This window comes from Bombina bombina, chromosome 8, assembly GCF_027579735.1.
Source record: "Bombina bombina isolate aBomBom1 chromosome 8, aBomBom1.pri, whole genome shotgun sequence".
Taxonomy (NCBI): Eukaryota; Metazoa; Chordata; class Amphibia; order Anura; family Bombinatoridae; genus Bombina; species Bombina bombina.
The window spans coordinates 200,166,084-200,193,891 of NC_069506.1; the positions used below are offsets into that span (position 1 = coordinate 200,166,084).

The 27,808-nt window shown below is 40.7% G+C and overlaps 1 protein-coding gene across 2 annotated transcripts in view; it reads right to left on the reverse strand.

Annotated features, from left to right (window-relative positions):
- The window catches only part of LOC128638710 (tetraspanin-4), a 143,915-nt gene that overhangs the window by 24,247 nt on the left and 91,860 nt on the right, over nt 1-27,808 (reverse strand). For both annotated transcript variants that reach the window (XM_053690835.1, XM_053690834.1), the window contains 2 exons: nt 19,780-19,881; nt 13,088-13,216 (listed from right to left, as the gene is read on the reverse strand). In XM_053690835.1, the coding sequence (XP_053546810.1) occupies nt 13,088-13,216; nt 19,780-19,881 (231 nt within the window). The remainder of the gene's footprint in view (nt 1-13,087; nt 13,217-19,779; nt 19,882-27,808) is intronic.

Here is a 27,808-nt window from a genome sequence, read left to right on the forward strand (position 1 = left end):
GAACCACTGCCTGTAGAACCTTTCTCCCAAAACCAGCCTCCGAAGAAGCGAAAGTGTCAAATTTGGAAAATTTGGAAAAAGTATGAAGTGAAGACCAAGTTGCAGCCTTGCAAATCTGTTCAACAGAGGCCTCATTCTTAAAGGCCCAGGTGGAAGCCACAGCTCTAGTGGAATGAGCTGTAATTCTTTCAGGAGGCTGCTGTCCAGCAGTCTCATAGGCTAAACGTATTATGCTACGAAGCCAAAAAGAGAGAGAGGTAGCCGAAGCCTTTTGACCTCTCCTCTGTCCAGAGTAAACGACAAACAGAGAAGAAGTTTGTCTAAAATCTTTAGTTGCCTGTAAGTAGAACTTCAGAGCACGGACCACGTCTAGATTATGCAAAAGACGTTCCTTCTTTGAAGAAGGATTAGGACATAATGATGGAACAACAATCTCTTGATTGATATTCCTGTTAGAAACAACCTTAGGTAAAAACCCAGGTTTAGTACTCAGTACTACCTTGTCTGAATGAAAGATCAGATAAGGAGAATCACAATGTAAGGCAGATAACTCAGAGACTCTTCGAGCCGAGGAAATAGCCATCAAAAACAAAACTTTCCAAGATAAAAGCTTAATATCAATGGAATGAAGGGGTTCAAACGGAACACCCTGAAGAACTTTAAGAACCAAGTTTAAGCTCCACGGAGGAGCAACAGCTTTAAACACAGGCTTAATTCTAGCCAAAGCCTGACAAAAAGCCTGGACGTCTGGATTCTCTGCCAGACGTTTGTGTAAAAGAATAGACAGAGCGGAAATCTGTCCCTTTAGCGAACTAGCGGATAAACCCTTTTCTTAACCCTCTTGTAGAAAAGCCAATATCCTAGGAATCCTAACCTTACTCCATGAGTAACTCTTGGATTCGCACCAATATAAATATTTACGCCATATCTTATGGTAAATTTTTCTGGTCACAGGTTTCCTAGCCTGTATTAATGTATCAATAACCGAATCCGAAAACCCACGCTTTGATAGAATCGTTCAATTTCCAGGCAGTCAGCCTCAGAGAAATTAGGTTTGGATGGTTGAAAGGACCCTGAATTAGAAGGTCCTGCCTCAGAGGTAATCTACCAGCACCGCTCCCGGGTCCCTGGACCTGGATCCGTAACAAGGAAGCTTCGCATTCTGGCGAGATGCCATGAGATCCAGATCCGGTTTGCCCCAACGACGAATCAGTTGAGCAAATATCTCCGGGTGAAGTTCCCACTCTCCCGGATGAAAAGTCTGGCGACTTAGGAAATCCGCCTCCCAGTTCTCCACGCCTGGGATGTAAATCGCTGACAGGTGACAAGAGTGAGACTCTGCCCAGCGAATTATCTTCGAGACCTCCAACATCGCTAGGGAACTCCTGGTTCCCCCTTGATGATTGATGTAAGCCACAGTCGTGATATTGTCCGACTGAAATCTGATGAACCTCAGTTTTGCTAACTGAGGCCAAGCTAGAAGAGCATTGAATATTGCTCTAAATTCTAGAATGTTTATTGGAAGGAGTTTCTCCTCCTGAGTCCACGATCCCTGAGCCTTCAGGGAATTCCAGACTGCTCCCCAGCCTAGAAGGCTGGCATCCGTTGTTACAATCGTCCAATCTGGTCTGCGAAAGGTCATTCCTTTGGACAGATGAACCGGTGACAACCACCAGAGAAGAGAATCTCTGGTCTCCTGGTCCAGATTCAGCAAAGGGGACAGATCTGAGTAATCCCCGTTCCATTGACTGAGCATGCATAGTTGCAGCGGTCTGAGATGCAGGCGCGCAAATGGCACTATGTCCATTGCCGCGACCATTAAGCCGATTATCTCCATGCACTGAGCTACTGATGGGCTTGGAATGGAATGAAGGACACGGCAAGCATTGAGAATCTTTGATAACCTGGACTCCGTCAGGTAAATCTTCATCTCTACAGAATCTATAAGAGTCCCTAGAAAAGGAACCCTTGTGAGTGGTAACAGAGAACTCTTTTCCACGTTCACTTTCCACCCATGCGACCTCAGAAATGCTAGAACTATCTCTGTATGAGACTTTGCATTCTGAAAACTTGACGCTTGTATCAGAATGTCGTCTAGGTACGGAGCCACCGCTATGCCTCGTGGTCTTAGTACCGCCAGAAGTGAGCCCAGAACCTTCGTAAAAATTCTCGGGGCCGTGGCTAACCCAAAGGGAAGAGCTACAAACTGGTAATGCCTGTCTAGAAAGGCAAATCTTAGGTACCGATAATGATCTTTGTGAATCGGTATGTGAAGGTAAGCATCCTTTAAGTCCACTGTGGTCATATATTGACCCTCTTGGATCATGGGTAGGATGGTTCGAATGGTTTCCATCTTGAACGATGGTACCCTCAGGAATTTGTTTAAGATCTTTAAGTCCAGGATTGGTCTGAAAGTTCCCTCTTTTTTGGGAACCACAAATAGATTTGAGTAAAATCCTTGTCCCTGTTCCGATCGCGGAACTGAGTGGATCACTCCCATAATTAAGAGGTCTTGTACACATTGTAGAAATGCCTCTCTCTTTACTAGGTTTGTTGATAACCTCGACAGATGGAACCTCCCTTGTGGAGGAGAGGTTTTGAAATCCAGAAGGTATCCCTGAGATATAATCTTCAACGTCCAGGGATCCTGCACATCTCTTGCCCAAGCCTGGGCGAAGAGAGAAAGTCTGCCCCCCACTAAATCCGTCTCCGGATAGGGGGCCCTGTCTTCATGCTGTCTTAGGGGCGGGAGTAGGCTTTCTGGCCTGCTTGCCCTTGTTCCATGACTGGTTGCTTTTCCAACCCTGTCTGTAACGAGCAGTAGTTCCTTCCTGTTTTGGAGTAGAGGAAGTTGATGCTGCTCCTGCCTTGAAGTTACGAAAGGCACGAAAATTAGACTGTTTGGCCTTTGGTTTGGCCCTGTCCTGAGGAAGGGCGTGGCCCTTACCTCCCGTAATGTCAGCAATAATTTCCTTCAAGCCGGGCCCGAATAAGGTCTGCCTTTTGAAAGGAATGTTAAGTAGCTTAGATTTGGAAGTTACATCCGCTGACCAGGATTTAAGCCAGAGCGCTCTGCGCGCCTGTATGGCGAATCCGGAATTTTTAGCCGTAAGTTTGGTTAAATGTACTACGGCATCTGAAACAAACGCATTAGCTTGCTTAAGGGTTCTAACTTTTCTCAAAGCCTCATCCAATGGCTCTGTGCGAATCGCCTCTTCCAGAGACTCAAACCAGAATGCCGCTGCAGCCGTGACAGGCGCAATGCATGCAAGAGGCTGTAATATAAAACCTTGTTGAACAAACATTTTCTTAAGGTAACCCTCTAATTTTTTATCCATTGGATCTGAGAAAGCACAGCTATCCTCCACCGGGATAGTGGTACGCTTGGCTAAAGTAGAAACTGCTCCCTCCACCTTAGGGACCGTCTGCCATAAGTCTTGTGTGGTGGCGTCTATAGGTAACATTTTTCTAAATATCGGAGGAGGGGAAAAAGGCACACCGGGTCTATCCCACTCCTTACTAATAATTTCTGTAAGCCTTTTTGGTATAGGAAAAACGTCAGTACACACCGGTACCGCATAGTATCTATCCAACCTACATAATTTCTCTGGGATTGCCACCGTGTCGCAATCATTCAGAGCCGCTAACACCTCCCCTAGTAACACGCGGAGGTTCTCAAGCTTAAATTTAAAATTAGAAATTTCTGAATCCGGTCTCCCCGGATCAGAACCGTCACCGACAGAATGAAGCTCACCGTCCTCATGTTCTGCAAATTGTGACGCAGTATCAGACATGGCTCTCGTGTCATCAGCGCGCTCTGTCCTTAACCCAGAGCTATCGCGCTTGCCTCTTAATTCGGGCATATTGTATAATACTTCTTTGATAACATTAGCCATATCATGTAAAGTGATTTGTAAGGGCCTTGATGTACTTGGCGCCTCAATCTTACGCATCTCCCGAGCGGGAGACGCAGGTACTGACACGTGAGGAGAGTTAGGCGGCATAACTTCCCCCTCGTTGTCTGGTGATAGTTTCTCCATCGGTACAGATTGACTTTTATTCAAAGCAATATCAATACAATTGGTACACATCGTTCTATTGGGCTCCACATTGGCTTTTGAACATGATGAACAAACAGTTTCCTCTGAATCAGACATGTTTAAACAGATTTAGCAATGAAACTAGCAAGCTTGGAAATCACTTTCAATAAGTTTACAAGCAATATAAAAAACGCTGCAGCGCTTCAAAAATACAGATATAAGTAAAACAATTCTTAACAATTAGCAGAAGATTGCACCCATTAGCAAAAGGATGATTAACCCCTCAATACCCAAAACGGATAAAACGGATATCAATTAAGATTTAACGCTTTTAATCACAGTCAAACACACTGTCACAGATCTGCTGTGACTGATTACCTCCCTCAAAAATGAATTTTGCAGACCCCTGAGCTCTCTAGAGACGTCCTGGATCAAGGAGGAAGAAGCAGGAAGACTGTGCTAGAATTTTAACTGTGCAACAAGGCGCTTAAACAAGGTCCCTCCCACTCCTATTACAACAGTGGGAGCCCTGATGTAACGGTTTCCATGCAGAAAATATATGTTAGCCATGTGGAAAAAATCATGCCCAAAGAGATTTATCACCAAAGTACCTCACAAAAACGAATAACATGCCAGTAAAGTTTTATTAAAAAACAACATTTTCCAATGTCATGTAAAGTTATCACTAAGCCTGCTACCAGTCGCTACCACTGCAGATAAGGCTTAAGTATTATTTCAGTTTTAACAGTATTTTCTCAGTCAAATTCTAGTCCCTAGAAAATAACTTGACTGCGCATACAATATCAGCCTGATACCAGTCGCCACTACTGCATTTAAGGCTGTACTTACATCATACGGTAACAGCAGTATTTTCTTAGTCAATTCCATTCCCAGAAAATAATGTACTGCACATACCTCATTTGCGGAGGACCCCGCATGCTATTCCCAGTTTCTGAAGTTACCCCACTCCTCAGAATGTCGAGAACAGCCAGTGGATCTTAGTTACGCCTGCTAAGATCATAGAAAAAAACGCAGGCAGTTTCTTCTTCCAAATACTGCCTGAGATAGAAAAAAAAACAGCACACTCCGGTGCCATTTAAAATAACAAACTTTTGATTGAAGAATAGTTAAGTAAAAACTCCAGCTCCTCTCGCGACCTCCTTCGTTGTTGAGGGTTGCAAGAGAATGACTGGATATGACATGTGAGGGGAGGAGCTATATAGCAGCTCTGCTTGGGTGATCCTCTTGCAACTTCCTGTTGGGAAGGAGAATATATCCCATAAGTAATGGATGACCCGTGGACTGAACACACTTAACAAGAGAAATAAAAATTCTGACATGTCTCTGCCAAACTCCTCAGACGAAAGGCAAAGAATGACTGGGGGATGAGGGGAGTGGGAGGAGTATTTAAGCCTTGGCTGGGGTGTATTTGCCTCCTCCAGGTGGCCAGGTTCTTATTTCCCAAAAGTAATGAATGCAGCTGTGGACTCTTTCCATTTAAGAAGAAAAATACATTACACAAAACAGTTACACGCATAATAACACTATCTAATAAAAATTATTATAAAAAATACTGCACAAAAAAAAGTTATAAGGGCTCAAAGATATGAGGTCTCAAGATGGCGGTTGCCCAGTATAAAGATGCAGAGCTTTACCAATTGGCTTCTGTAATCAGTTGAAGTAACAGTATACTGTATAATTGTTTTTCCCTTATTAAGTTTCAAATTACTTCTTATACCAGCTGCAGAGTATAAACTGTAAGGGTAATTGCTCCTTTAGATTTATTTTTGCATATCAAAATGTTTTGCTCTTTGAAACCAGTGCCACAACTCATTAAAACATACCCTTTGAGAAAGCCGTGTTAGACCGCGAAACATGTTAAGGACTCGGCGAGGAGTCAATTGGAACTCCTGTGTTTTAATTGCCGTTTTTAACTGTTCTATCTATATCACGACTAGATTAATTTAAGTGCATGGCGTGTAATTACAATGTTGGGTGAGAACTTACTCACCACTAGAGATACTGATAGCGGTCGTTTGCACTTAAAGTGAATGTAAAGTCAGCTTCATGACTAAGGTTCTCTGTAACAGTTATTTATAAAAAACTGGACTTTCATTCATCAATTTGTAAATATTTAAATATATACCTTTATTTTTAATAATTTATGTTGTTTCCCATTATTCTCATCCTCCACCCGGCATTCGCGCTCCGTTCGTGTTGATTATAATGGACGTCTTCCGAGCCAATAACGGCTCTAACCACAGGGGGACCCACCCCCTTAGGATGACGTAATGAGTCCTTCTTGCGCTTGCGTTCTATTGTGGTTCTCAGCTCATTAGCGTAAGCGAGTGCACATTTCGCGCATGCGCAATAGACTAGTATACAGAGTTTTTTTAGTATAGCAGTATAGACTAGTATACAGAGTATTTTATTTCTAATTTGCGGTATTACAGGCTGGGGGTAGGAGATCCTGTCCTTCGCTTCGCAACGATATTATTCATTGAATGTACTGATTCAATGAATACTATGTTGTTTGACAGCGGAAACAGGAGTAATGCATGCTCAATGGCAGACTTAAACGGGAGCGCGCATTGCCGATACGTAAACAGCGGGTGGGACCGCTGTATACGTAATATGGAGGAGAATAAGGAAACAGTGAGTGGGAGGAGCGGGTAAAGTAAATGAACGATATTTACTATATAAAATTAAAAACAAATTAATAGTTTTATTAAAAAATTATATTGGCGGTATGCTTAATAGGATGATTGTCTACATAAATATATCATCCAAACCGGAAAAATTGACATTCACTTTAACTGTGGGCTCCTTGGAGCAATTAACTACTTGAATGTGAGCTGGTCAATTATAACGTGAACCATACATATATTTATATGTGAAAGCCAATTCCCTTTTATTTGAAATCCTATTAGATCAACAGCTGTTGATTACGTCACATTAACTACGTAACAATTAGGTGTTAGCCAATATCAACAAACAGTATCCATCTTATACACTAATTTGATTGAACTGAACACGTATATAATGTGTATCTAACTTTTAACAAAAACAGGTTCTAACTATTTAGGCTCTGGCTGGTGGCTTACCAATATTATGACAATACAATACTTGCTTTTGCCTATAAGTGTATTAATAATTCACTCTAGCACCAAGTTTACCTGCAATATGTGTTCTTCTGATATAGCATATATATGGTATTACTGAGCTATGTGATTAGCCAACTTATAACGAATATCAGTTATTATTTGAACTTTCAATATATTGACACATTTCAGATACAATTTCCAACACAATTGCCAGTGTTACCATTAGTAGGAATTAAACATTTTACCTGCTCTTATTTAATACATTACCATAATAACCCCCTCTTTCATTGTAGGTTTAATGGGGTTCTCATAAATCTGTTATAGGGCGTTTACACCTTTATTGGGACCCTGTATATATCATTTGAAACATTGTTGCAAAGTACAATTCAAGAGTAAATTTTACTTATTCGTTTCTGCTTATTATAAGACAGATATTAAAAATTAACCAGACTACAGTTTTGCAACTCCATCGGAGACCCATATTGTGATACTTTTCTCACTCCTTACCACTGCACGCCATTGCAGTTTTGCTTGATACTGTGATTGAAGTAGAATCAGTTATTAGTGTGTATTTTTAGCCTTTTTTCCCCCCTTTATATTTTAATGTAATTTATTAAAAGTTATATTTTATTAATTTGGATTTAGTACCACCTTACTTCATATCATATTCTCTAGATATATATTTAGAAGTGATTCTTGAGTGCTATATGTGTCTTCTATTATAAGGGGCTCCCTTACCTCCTAAGTGTTCTCATTAAAACAGGCTTAGCTGTCAGAGAGAACAGATTTCATTATCGTTTGATAGAAGAATTGAAAATAATAATTTTAGTATCTCTCTGTTCCAACCCCAATGGGCACATGATATTTTCAGTATAGGCAAGGATACAGGAAAAAATGCTATTTCCAATGACAAAAAAAGGTAAAAGGGCTATTTGGGAACAATTTAATAGACTCCAGCTGGTAAAATGAATCATTGGGAACACATTAAAGTGGAGACAATTGTTCAGTGAAGTGTCCCTTTGAAATAAAAAGAATGGCTTTAAAGAGAGCTGCGGTACATGAGGAAAAATTATAGCATGGTGAGTAGTTTGCCCCTTTAAAGCAGTACCATTTAATCTATAGCCCATGGGCCATGTCTGGCCTTCCACGTTTTTTATGTGGTCCTCAGCACCACTGCAAAATAAAGCAGCCATCCATACTTTATCAATGAAATATTAGTTCAACAGTTATCTGAGGTAATTAAAGGGACATTATACCCAGAATTGTTCTCTCATGATTTAGATAGGGCATCGGCTTCAGTTGGTATAAAATGTTCCATCAAGACTGCTTACTGGTTATTTAAACTTTTTAGTCCCGCTATCCCATAAAGCTCTGCATGATCTGGGACGAAGCTATTTAATTGAATTACTGGCACCTTATGTCCCAACTCGCACACTTAGATCAGCACATGCTCGGAACCTAAATGTGCCAAGAATTCACAAAAAATATGGTTTGTGAGCTTTCAGCCATGCCGCCCCACCACTGTGGAACACTCTCCCCAGCACAGTGAAAGAAGCCACTTCTATGGGCATTTTTAAACAAAGACTTAAAGGGACAATCAATTCAATGCATAGACATTTTTCTTTCATGATTCAGATAGAGAATACAATTTTAAACAACATTCCAATTTACTTCTATTATCTAATTTGATTAATTCTCTAGATATCCTCTGTTGAAGAAATAGCAATGCAAAAAGGTGAGCCAATCACACAAGGCATCTATGTGCAGCCACCAATCAGCAGCTACTGAGCCTATCTAGCTATGGTTTTCAGCAAAGGATATCAAGAGAATGAAGCAAATTTGATAATAGATAAATTGCTTGTTCTATCTAAATCGTGAAAGAAAAAATGTGGGTTTAATATCCTTTTAAGCCCTACCTGTTTACACAAGCCCTTTAAGAATAAAATGTGTAACTTCTAACCCTCTTATGTAAATCTACCTTGTGTAAATCGCTTTCATTCCAAAGAAAAATGCTATATATGTTTTTATTATTATTAGCTCCAGACAAGTTGTACATTTGATAATAGCACATTCTATCTGAAACTTTTGGGTAATGTTTGTCAGCTTTCATAAATGTGAGCAGTATCTACAATTAAACTAATTGTAATTAATTTTCTATATAATTTGGGGCTTAACCCTTTCCGGTCCTTTAAATATATAATTGGTGCGGTCGGCTGGTCTTACTTACTTTTCGCGCCAATATTTTCGAATTACACAGCTAAATAGCAAGTCACCGCTAGATGTTGCTCATTAGCTGTGAAATTCAAAAGCAGCAAAGTCGGAATATATCCGATATTTGAACGCATGCGCTAAAACCCTTTGTCGGATATATTCCGACAAATGACAGCAAAGGGTTAAGAAGTGATCATAATTAAATTGTATTATAAGACATTATCTTTAGCATAAGTGTAAGAATATGGAATCTGGTGTCTGGACAATCCCAGGACATCTATACAAAAAAAGTACTTGGGCCCCCCCAGGTTTAAAGGATACCTTAAGAGTTAGATTTATCATTGGGCAAACATATAGATCATTTGAAGGCTCGCTCATTTGAGCCTGCAACTGATATTAATGAAGCAGTGGTTTAAATGCAGCTTCATTAACCCTCTCTGTCAGCTAGAGTTGGTGGTTGTAAATGAGTGGCTGCACGAGGGTAGGGTCGATGGCATTGCATGAACATTCGCTCATGCAATGGTAAATATGGGAAACAAATGCGCCCCACAATTTGCGATCAAACGTGGACAAGTTCACAACATGTGAATCCTTTCCGTTCACAAATTGATAAATCTGTCCCTAAAAATAATCTACTTTTTTCAAGCTAAAAACACTGGACTCAACACTTCACCGCAAGATATCACCATTTTCAGGCTAAGCAGTGGGAAAAAAATAAACTGAAAACCAAAGCAGCTGGCTGGGATGATATCCTGTCGATTCCATTGTTTCTTGTACTTGAAACATGCAAGATTTTAAATAAAGCTTTCCATTACAAAATATTCTTTTTACCTGGTCTAACACCACTAGGCCTGGTTTTGTAAATCATATTTCACTGAATCCTTGAACATGTTATAAAAATATGGTTAGATGCAGAGGGAAAAAAAACTTAGCACTCAGAGCACGTAGCATTATGTTTATCAGGTGGAACATACAGAAATTCCCCCAAGGATAAAAAACGGAAATCAATTCAATGCATAGACAAGTGTACAAAGCAGAAACAGAGAATCCATTCAGACTGTAATTGCTGCTATATGTGTCACATACCCCAGATGTACAGAGCTTTACCTGACACACAAAACAATAGCCATCAAGAGGCCTGCAATTTAGTATCATGAAGATACCACTACAGCAAGTCTAACAGATATCTCTCCCTGAACAGAGGTCACCTGACCAGTAACAGACCATCATTTACTGGTGCAGTACAAGAAATACAGGGCATACTACTTCAAAATGTATAGATCTCTACTGGGGGATTATGCACAAGCAATATTTACATATGCTCCATGCACAGTAAAGCTGTGACTTAAATGTTTGCGTAAAATGTCCCTTTAACAGAATAAGTACTGGTTTCCAGCAGCATGCAGGGAGCCGCAACTAAAATGCGTACACCACAGTTCACAGCACATAGCTTCACCCTAATTTGCTTTAAAGACATATTAATGTTGGGGTATGAAATAATGTATCTATGGTGCACAGCTTAAAGCATGTGGTGTACGATTTTGCTGGGACACAAATTGGTATGTTTCTAAAACACATCATTTTCATATGAGCAATTTCTGTATTGTTGTCTTGAGGTCACATCAAGACTTGGAGTACAGATGTTTGTACAGAATCCTGTCCAATACATTAAAAATAAAAGAGGGATTTCACCTCAAATGTAATGTTTTTCTTTACGCTTTGTTCTTAGTGAACCTACTACATCTCCAGCTGTAATTGCAGACATTTATACAGCAGGGTCTCTTTGAAATCTTAAGGTAAAATCAATACACCAGCAGAATAAATCAATAAGGTCATCTGATACACGCACACATGAAATATAAACAACAATATATAAGGGTTCTCAGAACATTCATCCCTGGTGAATACTTATTGTAGATCATTGAAAAATAATTACATTACAAATACTGCTGTTTTGACGCTCTATTACCAAATTCAAAAAAAGATAAATATCTTTAAAACTGCGTTTTATGTTACGGAATCTGGGTTTTAAAGATATTTCTGTAATAAAATTTTTTTTATTTACTTGGCAATTAGCTAACTGGTAATGGTTTTATTGGTCTGCAAATAATTTCATTGGAATGTATCAGAAAAAAAATATACTGACATATACTTCATTTAATTAATTCAGGGTAAAATGCAAAACAAACCTCTGGTTTCTAATTTCCTTCTCCCTGCTGCTAGGATAAAGTACTAAGATTCACTGCTAGCTGCCCAGGCAACAAATTATTCTGCTGAATGTACCCTTTCCTCATGGCTGTCAGCTTAGACTGTAGGGAAGGGAAACAGGCAGATATAATATGTTTTATAAGTTACAAAAGCCAGAGGGATTACTCTGTGAGTTTTGGATTTTCATAAATAATTGTGAAATGTAAAGAAGCCATCTCCTTACTACTGGGGATAGTAAGACGCTTATATTATATAGCTACTCTAGACTTTAGGCAATGTGTCTTCTAAATGGTCATGGTTTGCTGTTAAAGAAACACGAAGAGTATTTTATTCTACCTTTGTTCTAAAAGATCGAATGTGCATATGATGGAGAAATTGTACACTTGTGTCAATTTTCCCCTTTTGCCCCTTGGATTGGTGAGCAAATCGTAGCAGCCACTGTCTGCACTGCGGCAAAATAGCGAGGAATAAATAAAAATGATTTCCTTCACACAACAGTAATATGAAAGAATGTATTTAAAACAGAAAACATTCTTTTCCCACAAGAACAAATACAGGGAAAGGTCAAGTCAGACAATGCGGCTTCCAGCATACAAGCTCTCTCCACCTACACCTGTCCTAGGGACAGGAATACAAATAATGTTATAAAGCCCAGTGTGTTACCTGCAACTGGAGGAATTGGCTTTTACTGCAAGTGAAAATATATTACGGGTTTTGGAGAATGTGGTAATCATGAGCTAAGTATCAGCAAGAACAACCCAGTTTGTTCACCAAAAATGGGCCGGCATCTAAACTTACATTCTTGCATTTCAAATAAAGCTACCAAGAGAATGAAGACAATTTGATAATAGGAGTAAATTAAAAAGTTGCTTAAAATTGCATGCTCTATCTGAATCACAAAAGATTTTTTTTTTTGGTTCAGTGTCCCTTTAACTGAGGGAAAACAATACATATGCCTTTTATGCATTAGTAAAATAACAAAGCTTTATAAAAATACTTGAACACTACGTTGTCATTAGCAACCTGTAAGGCCATGATGGACAGTGAAAACAAAATAACCATATTCTTTCCTAATTACAGCTGACTAGAGAAAGATACAAAAAATGCATTTATCATGTGATAGCTACGTGCAAGCCTTACACGCACCAGGGCAGCTCCATCACACGTGGCTATAGGTACCAGGTTCACCACAACCTCTAACGCAGAGAACAAAACAATCTTTACTGATACCATATAGTTGGGTGAAGGTAGATAGGAAAGTAGCTTGAGCAAATGTTTTTTTCCAAGCACTTCCCTCTATTTACTAATAAAGCGGTTAGAACTTTCCTTATAAGTCAGTTGGAATATATGTGGTTGTAGCAAAAGAGCCAAATTGTTGACGGATTTAGACATATTTCTGACACTTGTAATAATGATATTTATTTTACGTTACACAAGCAAAACTTCCGGTAATAGAATTAAATAGAATTAAACAATGCTGCCTTCTTGCAATATTGCTCAGTAATTAAACTAATCCATACTCACTTCTTTCCACCAGGAGCTGGGGAAGGCCTCACATTTTACAATGTGCTCTGTGCAGCAGGAATGAGGAACAGTAGAGTTGATTCCCACATCCATCCAGTCTGTGTAATTTTTTACTCCGCAGCACCGGAACTGAGTTATAAAAAGACAATACAAATAATGAGACACATTTCACAGAAGTTTGTCTTTTTCATTATTAATGCAGTGGTTTTACAACATAGGATTATCTTGTTTAAAGGGACATCAAACACAACATTGTATTATAAAATATGCATTGTTCTCTTAGGTTCAGAACCTGGGTTGCACTTGCTGATTGGATGGCTAAACGTAGCCACTAATCAGCAAGCCCTATCTAGGGCACTGAACCAAAAATAGGCTAGCTCCAAAGCTTTCATTCCTGCTTTTTCAAATAAAGATACAACGAGAACGAAGAAAATTTGATAACAGGAGTAAATTAGAAAGTTGCTTAAAATTACATGCTCTATCTGAATCATTAAAGAAACAATTTGGGTTTACTATCCCTTTCACTTGACAAATTATGTCATTTTAAATCTTACAAGAGTGTCCCCTGCTTCCTCTGATCAGAGAGAGAATAAGCTCATGCTACTCATTGCTCCACTCAAAGCTTGTTACCACATTACCATTCCTTGCTTCTGTACAAAAGGGATCATTAAAGGAATAGAAACATGAAGAAGAAATGTGCACGGCTACATTTCAATTTTAAATAGAAGCATTTTTGCAGTATACTTCCATTATTGGTTTTCGGTGGCATACGCACATATCCTCTTTGGGCCGTGCACCAGTATTCAAACACCACACCTTCTCAATACAGCACTCTGAGCAGGCATAGGGGGCCTATTTAACAAAGGTCTGTCGGACCTGATCCGACAGTGCGGATCAGGTCCGACAGACCTCGCTAAATGCGGAGAGCAATACGCTCTTGTGTGAGCTGCTGGTGCAACGCTGCCCCCTGCAGATTCGCAGCCAATCGGCCACCAGCAGGGGGGTGTCAATCAACCCGATCGTACTTTTACTAGAAGCCTTTTTGCTGATGAAAGTATATTGCAGAAATGCTTCTATTTCAAATTTAAATTCACCTATGCACATTTCATTTTTGATCTGTCAATCCCTTTAAGCCTGTAGGCACCATGTTACTGATTCTGCCATTGACACAAACCTGCTGTACTGATCAGGGTCGGAGTGTGAGAGAGTGTTAGGCTGCTGACAAGCACCTCATGAGCCAAACCTCTGGCAGTGATCTGAGTGTCATTCTGAGAGTCACGTACAGTTTGCAGACATGGACTACAGCCCCTCTCTTGCTACTGGAGCAATTCTGAAGCTCTTTTACCACTTCACTTTATTTAAGGGACAGTAAACTGCTGAAGATTTTTTTTATATACAATGTTTAGTTATTCAAAGTAAAACTACTTTGCAATATACTTTCATTATTTATTTTTCTTCTCAAGGCAAACCCTACTACATATATTTCCCTAACTGGCTTTAATTGATAACAAATGCAAAACAAAGCACATAATGACTGTGGATAGGCTGGATTCTCCAAATAAAACAAGTAGTGGGTGGACTTTGGCAGTTAAAAAACAATTGCTGCAAAGAAGATTTTAATTTGTTTTAAAATGTTTACACTTTGCTGATGTTATTCTATAATAGAACAACAGAAATGCCTTGTAATTACAAAGGCCTAGATTTAGAGTTTGGCGTTAGCCGTGAAAACCAGCGTTAGAGGCTCCTAACGCTGGTTTTAGGCTACCGCCGGTATTTGGAGTCACTCAAAATAGGGTCTAACGCTCACTTTCCAGCTGCGACTTTTCCATACCGCAGATCCCCTTACGTCAATTGCGTATCCTATCTTTTCAATGGGATTTCTCTAACTCCGGTATTTAGAGTCGTTTCTGAAGTGAGCGTTAGACATCTAACGACAAAACTCCAGCCGCAGGAAAAAAGTCAGTAGTTAAGAGCTTTCTGGGCTAACGCCGGTTTATAAAGCTCTTAACTACTGTACTCTAAAGTACACTAACACCCATAAACTACCTATGTACCCCTAAACCGAGGTCCCCCCACATCGCTGACACTCGAAAAAAAATTGTAACCCCTAATCTGCCGACCGCCACCTACGTTATCCTTATGTACCCCTAATCTGCTGCCCCTAACACTGCCGACCCCTGTATTATATTTATTAACCCCTAATCTGCCCCCCTCAACGTCGCCTCCACCTGCCTACACTTATTAACCCCTAATCTGCCGACCGCAAAGCGCCGCCACCTACGTTATCCTTATGTACCCCTAATCTGCTGCCCCTAACACCGCCGACCCCTATATTATATTTATTAACCCCTAATCTGCCCCCCACAACGTCGCCTCCACCTGCCTACACTCCTTAACCCCTAATCTGCCGACCGGACCTGAGCGCTACTATAATAAAGTTATTAACCCCTAATCCGCCTCACTAACCCTATCATAAATAGTATTAACCCCTAATCTGCCCTCCCTAACATCGCCGACACCTAACTTCAATTATTAACCCCTAATCTGCCAACCGAATCTCGCCGCTATTCTAATAAATGTATTAACCCCTAAAGCTAAGTCTAACCCTAATACTAACACCCCCCTAAGTTAAATATAATTTAAATCTAACGAAATTAATTATCTCTTATTAAATAAATTATTCCTATTTAAAGCTAAATACTTACCTGTAAAATAAATCCTAATATAGCTACAATATAAATTATAATTATATTATAGCTATTTTAGGATTTATATTTATTTTACAGGTAACTTTGTATTTATTTTAACCAGGTACAATAGCTATTAAATAGTTAAGAACTATTTAATAGCTAAAATAGTTAAAATAATTACAAATTTACCTGTAAAATAAATCCTAACCTAAGTTACAAATAAACCTAACACTAGACTATCAATAAATTAATTAAATAAACTACCTACAATTACCTACAATTAACCTAACACTACACTATCAATAAATTAATTAAATACAATTGCTACAAAGAAATACAATTAAATAAACTAGCTAAAGTACAAAAAATAAAAAAGAACTAAGTTACAAAAAATAAAAAAATATTTACAAACATAAGAAAAATATTACAACAATTTTAAACTAATTACACCTACTCTAAGCCCCCTAATAAAATAACAAAGCCCCCCAAAATAAAAAAATGCCCTACCCTATTCTAAATTACTAAAGTTCAAAGCTCTTTTACCTTACCAGCCCTGAACAGGGACCTTTGCGGGGCATGCCCCAAGAAATTCAGCTCTTTTGCCTGTAAAAAAAACATACAATACCCCCCCCCAACATTACAACCCACCACCCACATACCCCTAATCTAACCCAAACCCCCCTTAAATAAACCTAACACTAAGCCCCTGAAGATCATCCTACCTTGTCTTCACCATACCAGGTTCACCGATCGGTCCAGAAGAGCTCCTCCGATGTCCTAATCCAAGCCCAAGCGGGGGGCTGAAGAGGTCCATGATCCGGCTGAAGTCTTCATCCAAGCGGGCCAGAAGAGGTCTTCCATCCGATTGAAGTCTTCATCCAAGCGGCATCCATCCGGAGCGAAGCGGCAGCATCCTGAAGACCTCCACCGCGGAACATCCATCCTGGCCGACGACTGAACGACGAATGACGGTTCCTTTAAATGACGTCATCCAAGATGGCGTCCCTCGAATTCCGATTGGCTGATAGGATTCTATCAGCCAATCGGAATTAAGGTAGGAATATTCTGATTGGCTGATGGAATCAGCCAATCAGAATCAAGTTCAATCCGATTGGCTGATCCGATCAGCCAATCAGATTGAGCTCGCATTCTATTGGCTGATCGGAACAGCCAATAGAATGCGAGCTCAATCTGATTGGCTGATCGGATCAGCCAATCGGATTGAACTTGATTCTGATTGGCTGATTCCATCAGCCAATCAGAATATTCCTACCTTAATTCCGATTGGCTGATAGAATCCTATCAGCCAATCGGAAATTGAGGGACGCCATCTTGGATGACGTCATTTAAAGGAACCGTCATTCGTCGTTCAGTCGTCGGCCAGGATGGATGTTCCGCGGTGGAGGTCTTCAGGATGCTGCCGCTTCGCTCCGGATGGATGCCGCTTGGATGAAGACTTCAATCGGATGGAAGACCTCTTCTGGCCCGCTTGGATGAAGACTTCAGCCGGATCATGGACCTCTTCAGCCCCCCGCTTGGGCTTGGATCAGGACATCGGAGGAGCTCTTCTGGACCGATCGGTGAACCTGGTATGGTGAAGACAAGGTAGGATGATCTTCAGGGGCTTAGTGTTAGGTTTATTTAAGGGGGGTTTGGGTTAGATTAGGGGTATGTGGGTGGTGGGTTGTAATGTTGGGGGGGGGGGGTATTGTATTTTTTCTTTTACAGGCAAAAGAGCTGAACTTCTTGGGGCATGCCCCGCAAAGGGCCCTGTTCAGGGCTGGTAAGGTAAAAGAGCTTTGAACTTTAGTAATTTAGAATAGGGTAGGGCATTTTTTTATTTTGGGGGGCTTTGTTATTTTATTACGGGGCTTAGAGTAGGTGTAATTAGTTTAAAATTGTTGTAATATATTTCAAATGTTTGTAAAAAAAAATTTATTTTTTGTAACTTAGTTCTTTTTTATTTTTTGTACTTTAGCTAGTTTATTTAATTGTATTTCTTTGTAGCAATTGTATTTAATTAATTTATTGATAGTGTAGTGTTAGGTTTATTTGTAACTTAGGTTAGGATTTATTTTACAGGTAAGTATTTAGCTTTAAATAGGAATAATTTATTTAATAAGAGATAATTAATTTCGTTAGATTTAAATTATATTTAACTTAGGGGGGTGTTAGTATTAGGGTTAGACTTAGCTTTAGGGGTTAATACATTTATTAGAATAGCGGCGAGATTCGGTCAGCAGATTAGGGGTTAATAATTGAAGTTAGGTGTCGGCGATGTTAGGGAGGGCAGATTAGGGGTTAATACTATTTATGATAGGGTTAGTGAGGCGGATTAGGGGTTAATAACTTTATTATAGTAGCGCTCAGGTCCGGTCGGCAGATTAGGGGTTAATAAGTGTAGGCAGGTGGAGGCGACGTTGTGGGGGGCAGATTAGGGGTTAATAAATATAATATAGGGGTCGGCGGTGTTAGGGGCAGCAGATTAGGGGTACATAGGGATAATGTAAGTAGCGGCGGTTTACGGAGCGGCAGATTAGGGGTTAATAATAATATGCAGGGGTCAGCGATAGCGGGGGCGGCAGATTAGGGGTTAATAAGTGTAAGGTTAGGGATGTTTAGACTCGGGGTACATGTTAGAGTGTTAGGTGCAGACGTAGGAAGGGTTACCGCATAGCAAACAATGGGGCTGCATTAGGAGCTGAACGCGGCTTTTTTGCAGGTGTTTGGTTTTTTTTCAGCTCAAACAGCCCCATTATTTCTTATGGGAGAATCATGCACGAGCACGTTTTTGAGGCTGACCGTGTCCGTAAGCAACTCTGGTATCGAGAGTTGAAGCTGCGTTAAAAATGCTCTACGCTCCTTTTTTGGAGCCTAACGCAGCCTTTATGTGGACTCTCGATACCAGAGTTATTTTTATGGTGCGGCCAGAAAAAAGCCGGCGTTAGTTTTTCGGGTCGTTACCGACAAAACTCCAAATCTAGGCCAAAGTGTTTACTGTCCCTTTTTGTATTATAAGGCAAGCGTCCACTGCTGTATGTATCATTACACGCAAGTGAGTGTGTAAAGCCCGCCCCTTCTCTCGCACAACTAATCGTATGAGAGAAGGGCCTGTCAATCACCCTAAATGAGCAAGTTAGGGGAGACTTCTCTTCGCCACCTCAGAGGTGTTATAAGCAGCAGTCTAATGACATTGCGTGAAGCAGGCCCGCATGTGCGTACATGGAGCCCTATATGACTAATGTCATTTGCCTTTGTACAAATATACTCTTTTCTTTCTAAACTAATAAGTACAACCTCACATTTTCTACTTTATTTTAGTTCTGCTACCACTTAAAGTAGTTTATATTTATGGGATACATTTTGCTATATAGTATTTGTTTTATTATTATTATGTTTGTCATTTACAGGGTTTTACTAATCTGTTCACATTAGTTTGTTTTTGTAATATGATTTATACATTTGTGTGACCACTGACACTGGTTAGTTTTTTCTCCTTTCTAATATATTGACAGCTGCTCAGTTTGTCTGCAGCCTCTAAATTATTTTTGTATTTCGGTTACACTAAAGAGCATTCCATTAGTGATACACTATTAATGGGACACTAAGGTCAAAACTAAACTTTCATGATTCAGATAGAACATGCAGTTTTAAGAGACTTTCCAATTTACTTCCATTATCCAATCATGCTCAGTCTTTTTATATTTACTCTTTATATTGTGCCAGCTCCTATTGAGCATGTGCAAGAGTTTAGTGTATACATATATGAGTCTGTGATTGGATGATGGCTGTCACATGATAGAGGAGCAAATTGAATTTGTCCCCAAAAAAAGAGTCTAACGCTCATTTAAAATTCAGTGCTATTGCACTGTCTTATATTATGCACTTGATTATGTAATTCTACTGTATTTAATGGTCCTTTAAAGAACATTTTTATTATAGAACATCAGTTACACAGATATAGGTTTATAGATTTTCAGTAAGCAGCATTGTTTCTCTCACCTGTGTCTGCACTATGTCCCAGGCATTCGTCAGTCCCAAATTTCCTTCTGTTTTATATAGTTTTAATCCCTTTTTTAGGTCTTCCTGAGCATAGTCGTGAAACTGGTAGAAAAAAGCAGATTAGTGATCAGGTGTTATATAACTATATGAATTCTGAGATAGAAGGCAGCAGCAAAAACATAATTTATGCTAACCTGATAAATTCCTTTCTCCTGTAGTGTAGTCAGTCCACGGGTCATCATTACTTATGGGATATTAACTCCTCCCCAACAGGAAGTGCAAGAGGATCACCCAAGCAGAGCTGCTATATAGCTCCTCCCCTCTACGTCACACCCAGTCATTCGACCAAGAACCAAACGAGAAAGGAGAAACTATAGGGTGCAGTGGTGACTGGAGTATAATTTAAAAATTTAGACCTGCCTTAAAAAACAGGGCGGGCCGTGGACTGACTACACTACAGGAGAAAGGAATTTATCAGGTAAGCATAAATTATGTTTTCTCCTGTTAAGTGTAGTCAGTCCACGGGTCATCATTACTTATGGGATACCAATACCAAAGCTAAGTACACGGATGACGGGAGGGACAGGCAGGATCTCTATACGGAAGGAACCACTGCCTGAAGAACCTTTCTCCCAAAAACAACCTCCGAAGAAGCAAAAGTGTCAAATTTGTAAAATTTGGAAAAAGTATGAAGAGAAGACCAAGTTGCAGCCTTGCAAATCTGTTCAACAGAGGCCTCGTTCTTAAAGGCCCAAGTGGAAGCCACAGCTCTAGTAGAATGAGCTGTAATCCTTTCAGGAGGTTGCTGTCCAGCAGTCTCATAGGCTAAACGTATTATGCTACGAAGCCAAAAGGATAGAGAGGTAGCAGATGCTTTTTGACCTCTCCTCTGTCCAGAATAAACGACAAACAGGGAAGAAGTTTGTCGAAAATCTTTAGTTGCCTGTAAATAAAATTTCAGGGCACGGACTACATCTAGATTGTGCAGAAGTCGTTCCTTCTTTGAAGAAGGGTTAGGACACAATGATGGAACAACAATCTCTTGATTGATATTCTTGTTAGTGACTACCTTAGGTAAGAACCCAGGTTTAGTACGCAGAACTACCTTATCTGAATGAAAAATCAGATACGGAGAATCACAATGTAAGGCTGATAATTCAGAGACTCTACGAGCCGAGGAAATAGCCATTAAAAACAGAACTTTCCAAGATAACAGCTTGATATCAATGGAATGAAGGGGTTCAAACGGAACACCCTGTAAAACGTTAAGAACTAAGTTTAAGCTCCACGGCTGAGCAACAGATTTAAACACAGGCTTAATCCTGGCCAAAGCCTGACAAAAAGCCTGAACGTCTGGAACTTCTGACAGACGCTTGTGTAAAAGGATGAACAGAGCTGAGATCTGTCCCTTTAACGAACTAGCAGATAAACCCTTTTCTAAACCTTCTTGTAGAAAAGACAATATCCTAGGAATCCTAACCTTACTCCATGAGTAACCCATGGATTCGCACCAGTGTAAGTATTTACGCCATATCTTATGGTAAATTTTCCTGGTAACAGGTTTCCTAGCCTGTATTAAGGTATCAATTACTGGCTCTGAAAATCCACGCTTTGATAAAATTAAGCGTTCAATTTCCATGCAGTCAGCTTCAGAGAAATTAGATTTTGATGTTTGAAAGGACCCTGAATTAGAAGGTCCTGTCTCAGAGGCAGAGACCAAGGTAGACAGGATGACATGTCCACTAGATCTGCATACCAGGTCCTGCGTGGCCACGCAGGCGCTATTAGAATCACTGATGCTTTCTCCTGTTTGATCCTTGCAATCAAACGAGGAAGCATCGGGAAGGGTGGAAACACATAAGCCATCCTGAAGGTCCAAGGTGCTGTCAAGGCATCTATCAGGACCGCTCCCGGGTCCCTGGACCTGGACCCGTAACGAGGAAGCTTGGCGTTCCGGCGAGACGCCATGAGATCCATATCTGGTTTGCCCCAACGTCGAAGTATTTGGGCAAAGACCTCCGGATGAAGTTCCCACTCCCCCGGATGAAAAGTCTGGCGACTTAGGAAATCCGCCTCCCAGTTGTCCACTCCTGGGATGTGGATCGCTGATAGGTGGCAAGAGTGAGACTCTGCCCAGCAAATTATCTTTGATACTTCCATCATCGCTAGGGAACTTCTTGTCCCTCCCTGATGGTTGATGTAAGCCACAGTCGTGATGTTGTCCGACTGAAACCTGATAAACCTCAGAGTTGCTAACTGAGGCCAAGCCAGTAGGGCATTGAGAACTGCTCTCAATTCCAGAATGTTTATTGGAAGGAGACTCTCCTCTTGAGTCCATGATCCCTGAGCCTTCAGGGAATTCCAGACAGCGCCCCAACCTAGAAGGCTGGCGTCTGTAGTTACAATTGTCCAGTCTGGCCTGCTGAAGGGCATCCCCCTGGACAGATGTGGCCGAGAAAGCCACCATAGAAGAGAATCTCTGGTCTCCTGATCCAGATTCAGCGTAGGGGACAAATCTGAGTAATCCCCATTCCACTGACTTAGCATGCATAATTGCAGCGGTCTGAGGTGCAGGCGTGCAAAAGGAACTATGTCCATTGCCGCTACCATTAAGCCGATTACCTCCATGCATTGAGCCACTGACGGGTGTTGAATGGAATGAAGGGCACGGCAAGCATTTAGAAGCTTTGTTAACCTGTCCTCTGTCAGGTAAATTTTCATTTCTACAGAATCTATAAGAGTCCCCAAGAAGGGAACTCTTGTGAGTGGTAAGAGAGAACTCTTCTCCTCGTTTACTTTCCACCCATGTGATCTCAGAAATGCCAGTACTAACTCTGTATGAGACTTGGCAGTTTGAAAGCTTGACGCTTGTATCAGAATGTCGTCTAGGTACGGAGCTACCGAAATTCCTCGCGGTCTTAGTACCGCCAGAAGAGAGCCCAGAACCTTTGTAAAGATTCTTGGAGTCGTAGCCAACCCGAAGGGAAGAGCTACAAACTGGTAATGTTTGTCTAGGAAGGCAAACCTTAGATACCGGTAATGTTCTCTGTGAATCGGTATGTGAAGGTAAGCATCCTTTAAATCCACTGTGGTCATGTACTGACCTCCTTGGATCATGGGTAAGATTGTCCGAATAGTTTCCATCTTGAATGATGGAACTCTTAGGAATTTGTTTAGGATCTTTAAATCCAATATTGGTCTGAAGGTTCCCCATTTTTTGGGAACCACAAACAGGTTTGAGTAAAACCCTTGTCCGTGTTCTGACCGCGGAACTGGATGGATCACTCCCATTAGTAAAAGGTCTTGTACACAGCGTAGAAACGCCTCTTTCTTTATCTGGTTTGTTGACAACCTTGAAAGGTGAAATCTCCCTTGTGGAGGAGAAGCTTTGAAGTCCAGAAGATATCCCTGAGATATGATCTCCAACGCCCAGGGATCCTGGACATCTCTTGCCCAAGCCTGGGCGAAGAGAGAGAGTCTGCCCCCCACTAGATCCGTTACCGGATCGGGGGCCCTCACTTCATGCTGTCTTAGGGGCAGCAGCAGGCTTTCTGGCCTGCTTGCCCTTGTTCCAGGCTTGGTTAGGTTTCCAGCCTTGTCTGTAGCGAGCAACAGCTCCTTCCTGTTTTGGAGCAGAGGAAGTTGAAGCTGCTCCTGCCTTGAAATTACGAAAGGCACGAAAATTAGACTGTCTAGCCCTGGGTTTGGCTCTGTCTTGAGGCAGGGCATGGCCTTTACCTCCCGTAATATCAGCGATAATTTCTTTCAAACCGGGCCCGAATAAAGTCTGCCCCTTGAAAGGTATGTTAAGTAGTTTCGATTTAGAAGTTACATCAGCTGACCAGGATTTTAGCCACAGCGCTCTGCGTGCCTGAATGGCGAATCCGGAATTCTTAGCCGTAAGTTTAGTTAAATGTACTACGGCATCAGAAATAAATGAATTAGCTAGCTTAAGGGTTTTAAGCTTAAGTGAAATCTCATCTAATGTCGCTGAGTCAAGGGTGTCTTCCAGAGACTCAAACCAAAATGCTGCCGCAGCCGTGACAGGCGCAATGCATGCAAGGGGTTGTAATATAAAACCTTGTTGAACAAACATTTTCTTAAGGTAACCCTCTAACTTTTTATCCATTGGATCTGAAAAAGCACAGCTATCCTCCACCTTAGGGACCGTTTGCCATAAGTCCCGTGTGGTGGCGTCTATTGGAAACATTTTTCTGAATATAGGAGGGGGTGAGAAAGGCACACCGGGTCTGTCCCACTCCTTAGTAATAATTTCAGTAAGTCTCTTAGGTATAGGAAAAACGTCAGTACTCGTCGGTACCGCAAAATATTTATCCAACCTACACATTTTCTCTGGGATTGCAACTGTGTTACAATCATTCAGAGCCGCTAACACCTCCCCTAGCAATACACAGAGGTTTTCCAGCTTAAACTTAAAATTTGAAATGTCTGAATCCAATTTATTTGGATCAGATCCGTCACCCGCAGAATGAAGCTCTCTGTCCTCATGCTCTGCATATTGTGACGCAGTATCAGACATGGCCCTAGCATTATCAGTATACTCTGTTCTCATCCCAGAGTGATCTCGTTTACCTCTAAGTTCTGGCAATTTAGACAAAACTTCAGTCATAACATTAGCCATGTCTTGTAAAGTGATTTGTAATGGCCGCCCTGATGTACTTGGCGTTACAATATCACGCACCTCCTGAGCGGGAGATGCAGGTACTGACACGTGAGCCAAGTTAGTCGGCATAACTTCCCCCTCGTTGTCTGGTGAATGTTGCTTAACATGTACAGATTGACTTTTATTTAAAGTAGCATCAATGCAATTAGTACATAAATTTCTATTGGGCTCCACCTTGGCTTTTGAACATATTGCACAAAGAGTTTCCTCTGTGTCAGACATGTTTAAACAAACTAGCAATTAGACTAGCAAGCTTGGAAATACTTTTCAACTAAATTTACAAGCAATATGTAAAAACGTTACTGTGCCTTTAAGAAGCATACAAAAACTGTCACAGTTGAATAACAATGAACCGGATTAGTTATATAAACCAAATTTAGCAAAGGATTGCACACATTAGCAATGGATGATTACCCTTAATATCAGAAAAAAAACGTATAACAATTGACAATATAAACGTTTTTATCACAGTCAAGCACAGTCTCACAGGTCTGCTGTGAGTGATTACCTCCCTCAAAACTAGTTTTGAAGACCCCTGAGCTCTGTGGAGACGTCCTGGATCATGCAGGGAGAAAAGGACAGACTGTGACTGATTTTCTGATGCGTAGTAAAAGCGCCAAAATAGGCCCCTCCCACTCACACTACAACAGTGAGGGAAGCTCAGTAAACTGTTTTAATTTAAAACAACGACAGCCATGTGGAAAATAAAGCCCAAAACAATTTTCACCAAGTACCTCAGATAATTAAACGATTAAACATGCCAGTAAACGTTTAAAATCTAATATATGAAATGTCATTAAAAAGCCTGCTGCTAGTCGCTCACACTGCAAGTTAGGCTAAAAGTTATATGCATACAGTATTTTCCCAGTGAAGTGCCATTCCCCAGAAATACTTAAGTGTTAACATATATACATGTCAGCCTGATACCAGTTGCTACTACTGCATTTAAGGCTGTACTTACATTATATCGGTATTAGCAGTATTTTCAAAGTCAATTCCATTCCTTAGAAAATAATATACTGCAACATACCTCTTTGCAGGTGAACCTGCCCGCTGTCCCCTGATCTGAAGTTACCTTACTCCTCAGAATGGCCGAGAACAGCAAACGGATCTTAGTTACGTCCGCTAAGATCATATACAAAAAACTCAGGTAGATTCTTCTTCAAATTCTGCCTGAGAAGGAAACAACACACTCCGGTGTCGTTTAAAATAACAAACTTTTGATTGAAGATATAAAAAACTAAGTTTAATCACCACAGTCCTCTCACACATCCTATCTATTAGTTGGGTGCAAGAGAATGACTGGGTGTGACGTAGAGGGGAGGAGCTATATAGCAGCTCTGCTTGGGTGATCCTCTTGCACTTCCTGTTGGGGAGGAGTTAATATCCCATAAGTAATGATGACCCGTGGACTGACTACACTTAACAGGAGAAATTGTATACATTTAACAAGCACTTGAAACACAGATTGCTTTTATCATAGGCTCACCATATATGTTCAGCTACACTATATGGCCGAAAATTGACTATCAATTGACCATCACACCTTTATTAGCTTGTTGGACATAACATTCCAAACCCATGGCCATTAATATGGAGTCTCCCCAGCCCCACTTTGTAATAGCTGCAACTTTTCTGGGAAGGATTCCAACGAGATATTGGAGTATCTGTGGGAACTGTAATCATTCACACAAAGGAGCATTTGTGAGGTCAAGCCCTGATGATGTACAAGAAGGTCTAGCTTGCAATCAATGTTCCAATTCATCTTAAAGGTATACAATGGGGTTGAGGTCAGAGCTTCTGTGCAGACCACAATAGTTCTTCAGCACCAAAGTTACTGGACCTTGCTTTGTGCACAAGGGCACAGATATGCTGAAACAGGTAAGGGCCTTCCCAAAACTGTTGTCACAAAGTTAAAAGCACCCAATGTTCTGAAATGTCTTTTTATCCTGTAAAACAGCCTCAGACCATTATACCTCCGGTAGGTAGTGTTCTTCTAGCATCTGCTACACATAGATTATTCCATTACACTGCCAGATAGTGAAGTTTAATTCATCAATCCAGAGAACATGTTTCCAATGCTCTAGAGTACAGTGACATCACTCCAGACAATGCTTGATCATGTTAATGTGAGGTTTGTGTACAGCTGTTTGGCCAGGGAAACCCATTTCATGAAGATCCTAACACACAGTTTCTTGTGCTGATGTTGCTTCTAGAGGCAGTTTTGAACTTGAAATACCGCCACCTCCTCTCCCTAGGTCTTTGCCGCCTCCGCTTCTCTGGTCCTTGCCATGTCCGCATAAGATTGTTGTGTGGCGCGCAACAGTGACGTAATTGCCGCTCGTCACGAGTGCCGCTCTGCTTGTCTCCTTGCACACCTATGTGTCCTCCTTAGCGTGAGCCTATTTAAAGGGACAGTCTACACCAGAATTTTTATTGTTTTAAAAGATAGATAATCCCTTTATTACCCATTTCCCAGTTTTGCATAACGAACACAGTTATAATAATATACTTTTAACCTCTGTGATTATCTTGTATCTAAGCCTCTGCAAACTGCCCCTTTTTCAGTTCTTTTGACAGACTTGCAGGCTAGCCAATCAGTGCCTGCTCCCAGATAACTTCTCGTGCATGAGCACAGTGTTATCTATATGAAATACGTGAACTAACACCCTCTAGTGGTGAAAAACTGTTAAACTGCAATCTGAAAGAGGTGGGCTTCAAGGTCTAAGAAATTAGCATATGAACCTCCTAGGTTAAGCTTTCAACTAAGAATACTAAGAGAACAAAGCAAAATTGGTGATAAAAGTAAATTGGAAAATTGTTTAAAATTACATGCTCTATCTGAATCATGAAAGTTTATTTTGGCCTAGACTGTCCCTTTAAGGTAACATCCTTCATTCTTTAGTTGCCCTAGTATAGGTTGTGCTGGGTTTACTCCTGGGTGCGCCTATTCTATATTGTAAAGTACTGACTGTCTACCTGTTGCTGAACCCTGCTCTGCTTAACCCTTTGGTACTCCGTAAGATTGGACTGACTACCTGCTGCTGAACACGGCTCTGCCTAAGTGACTACTCTACTGCTTAGCCCTTTGGCACTATGTAAGATTGGACTGACTACCTGCTGCTGAACCCTGCTCTGCCTAGATACCTTCTATATTGCTTAATCCCTTGGTGCTCTGAATACTTAGTTTGCTTTCTGCTGCTGTCTCCTGCTTTGCTGTGTGGCTTACTTCTTTGCCCTGTCTCTTATTTTTTTAGAGCTCTGTATTATCTATTAAATGCTGTGCCTGCTGTGCCTGCCCTACCTCATTCTTTTACTGTAAAAATTAGTTCTGGGATGTTTCTT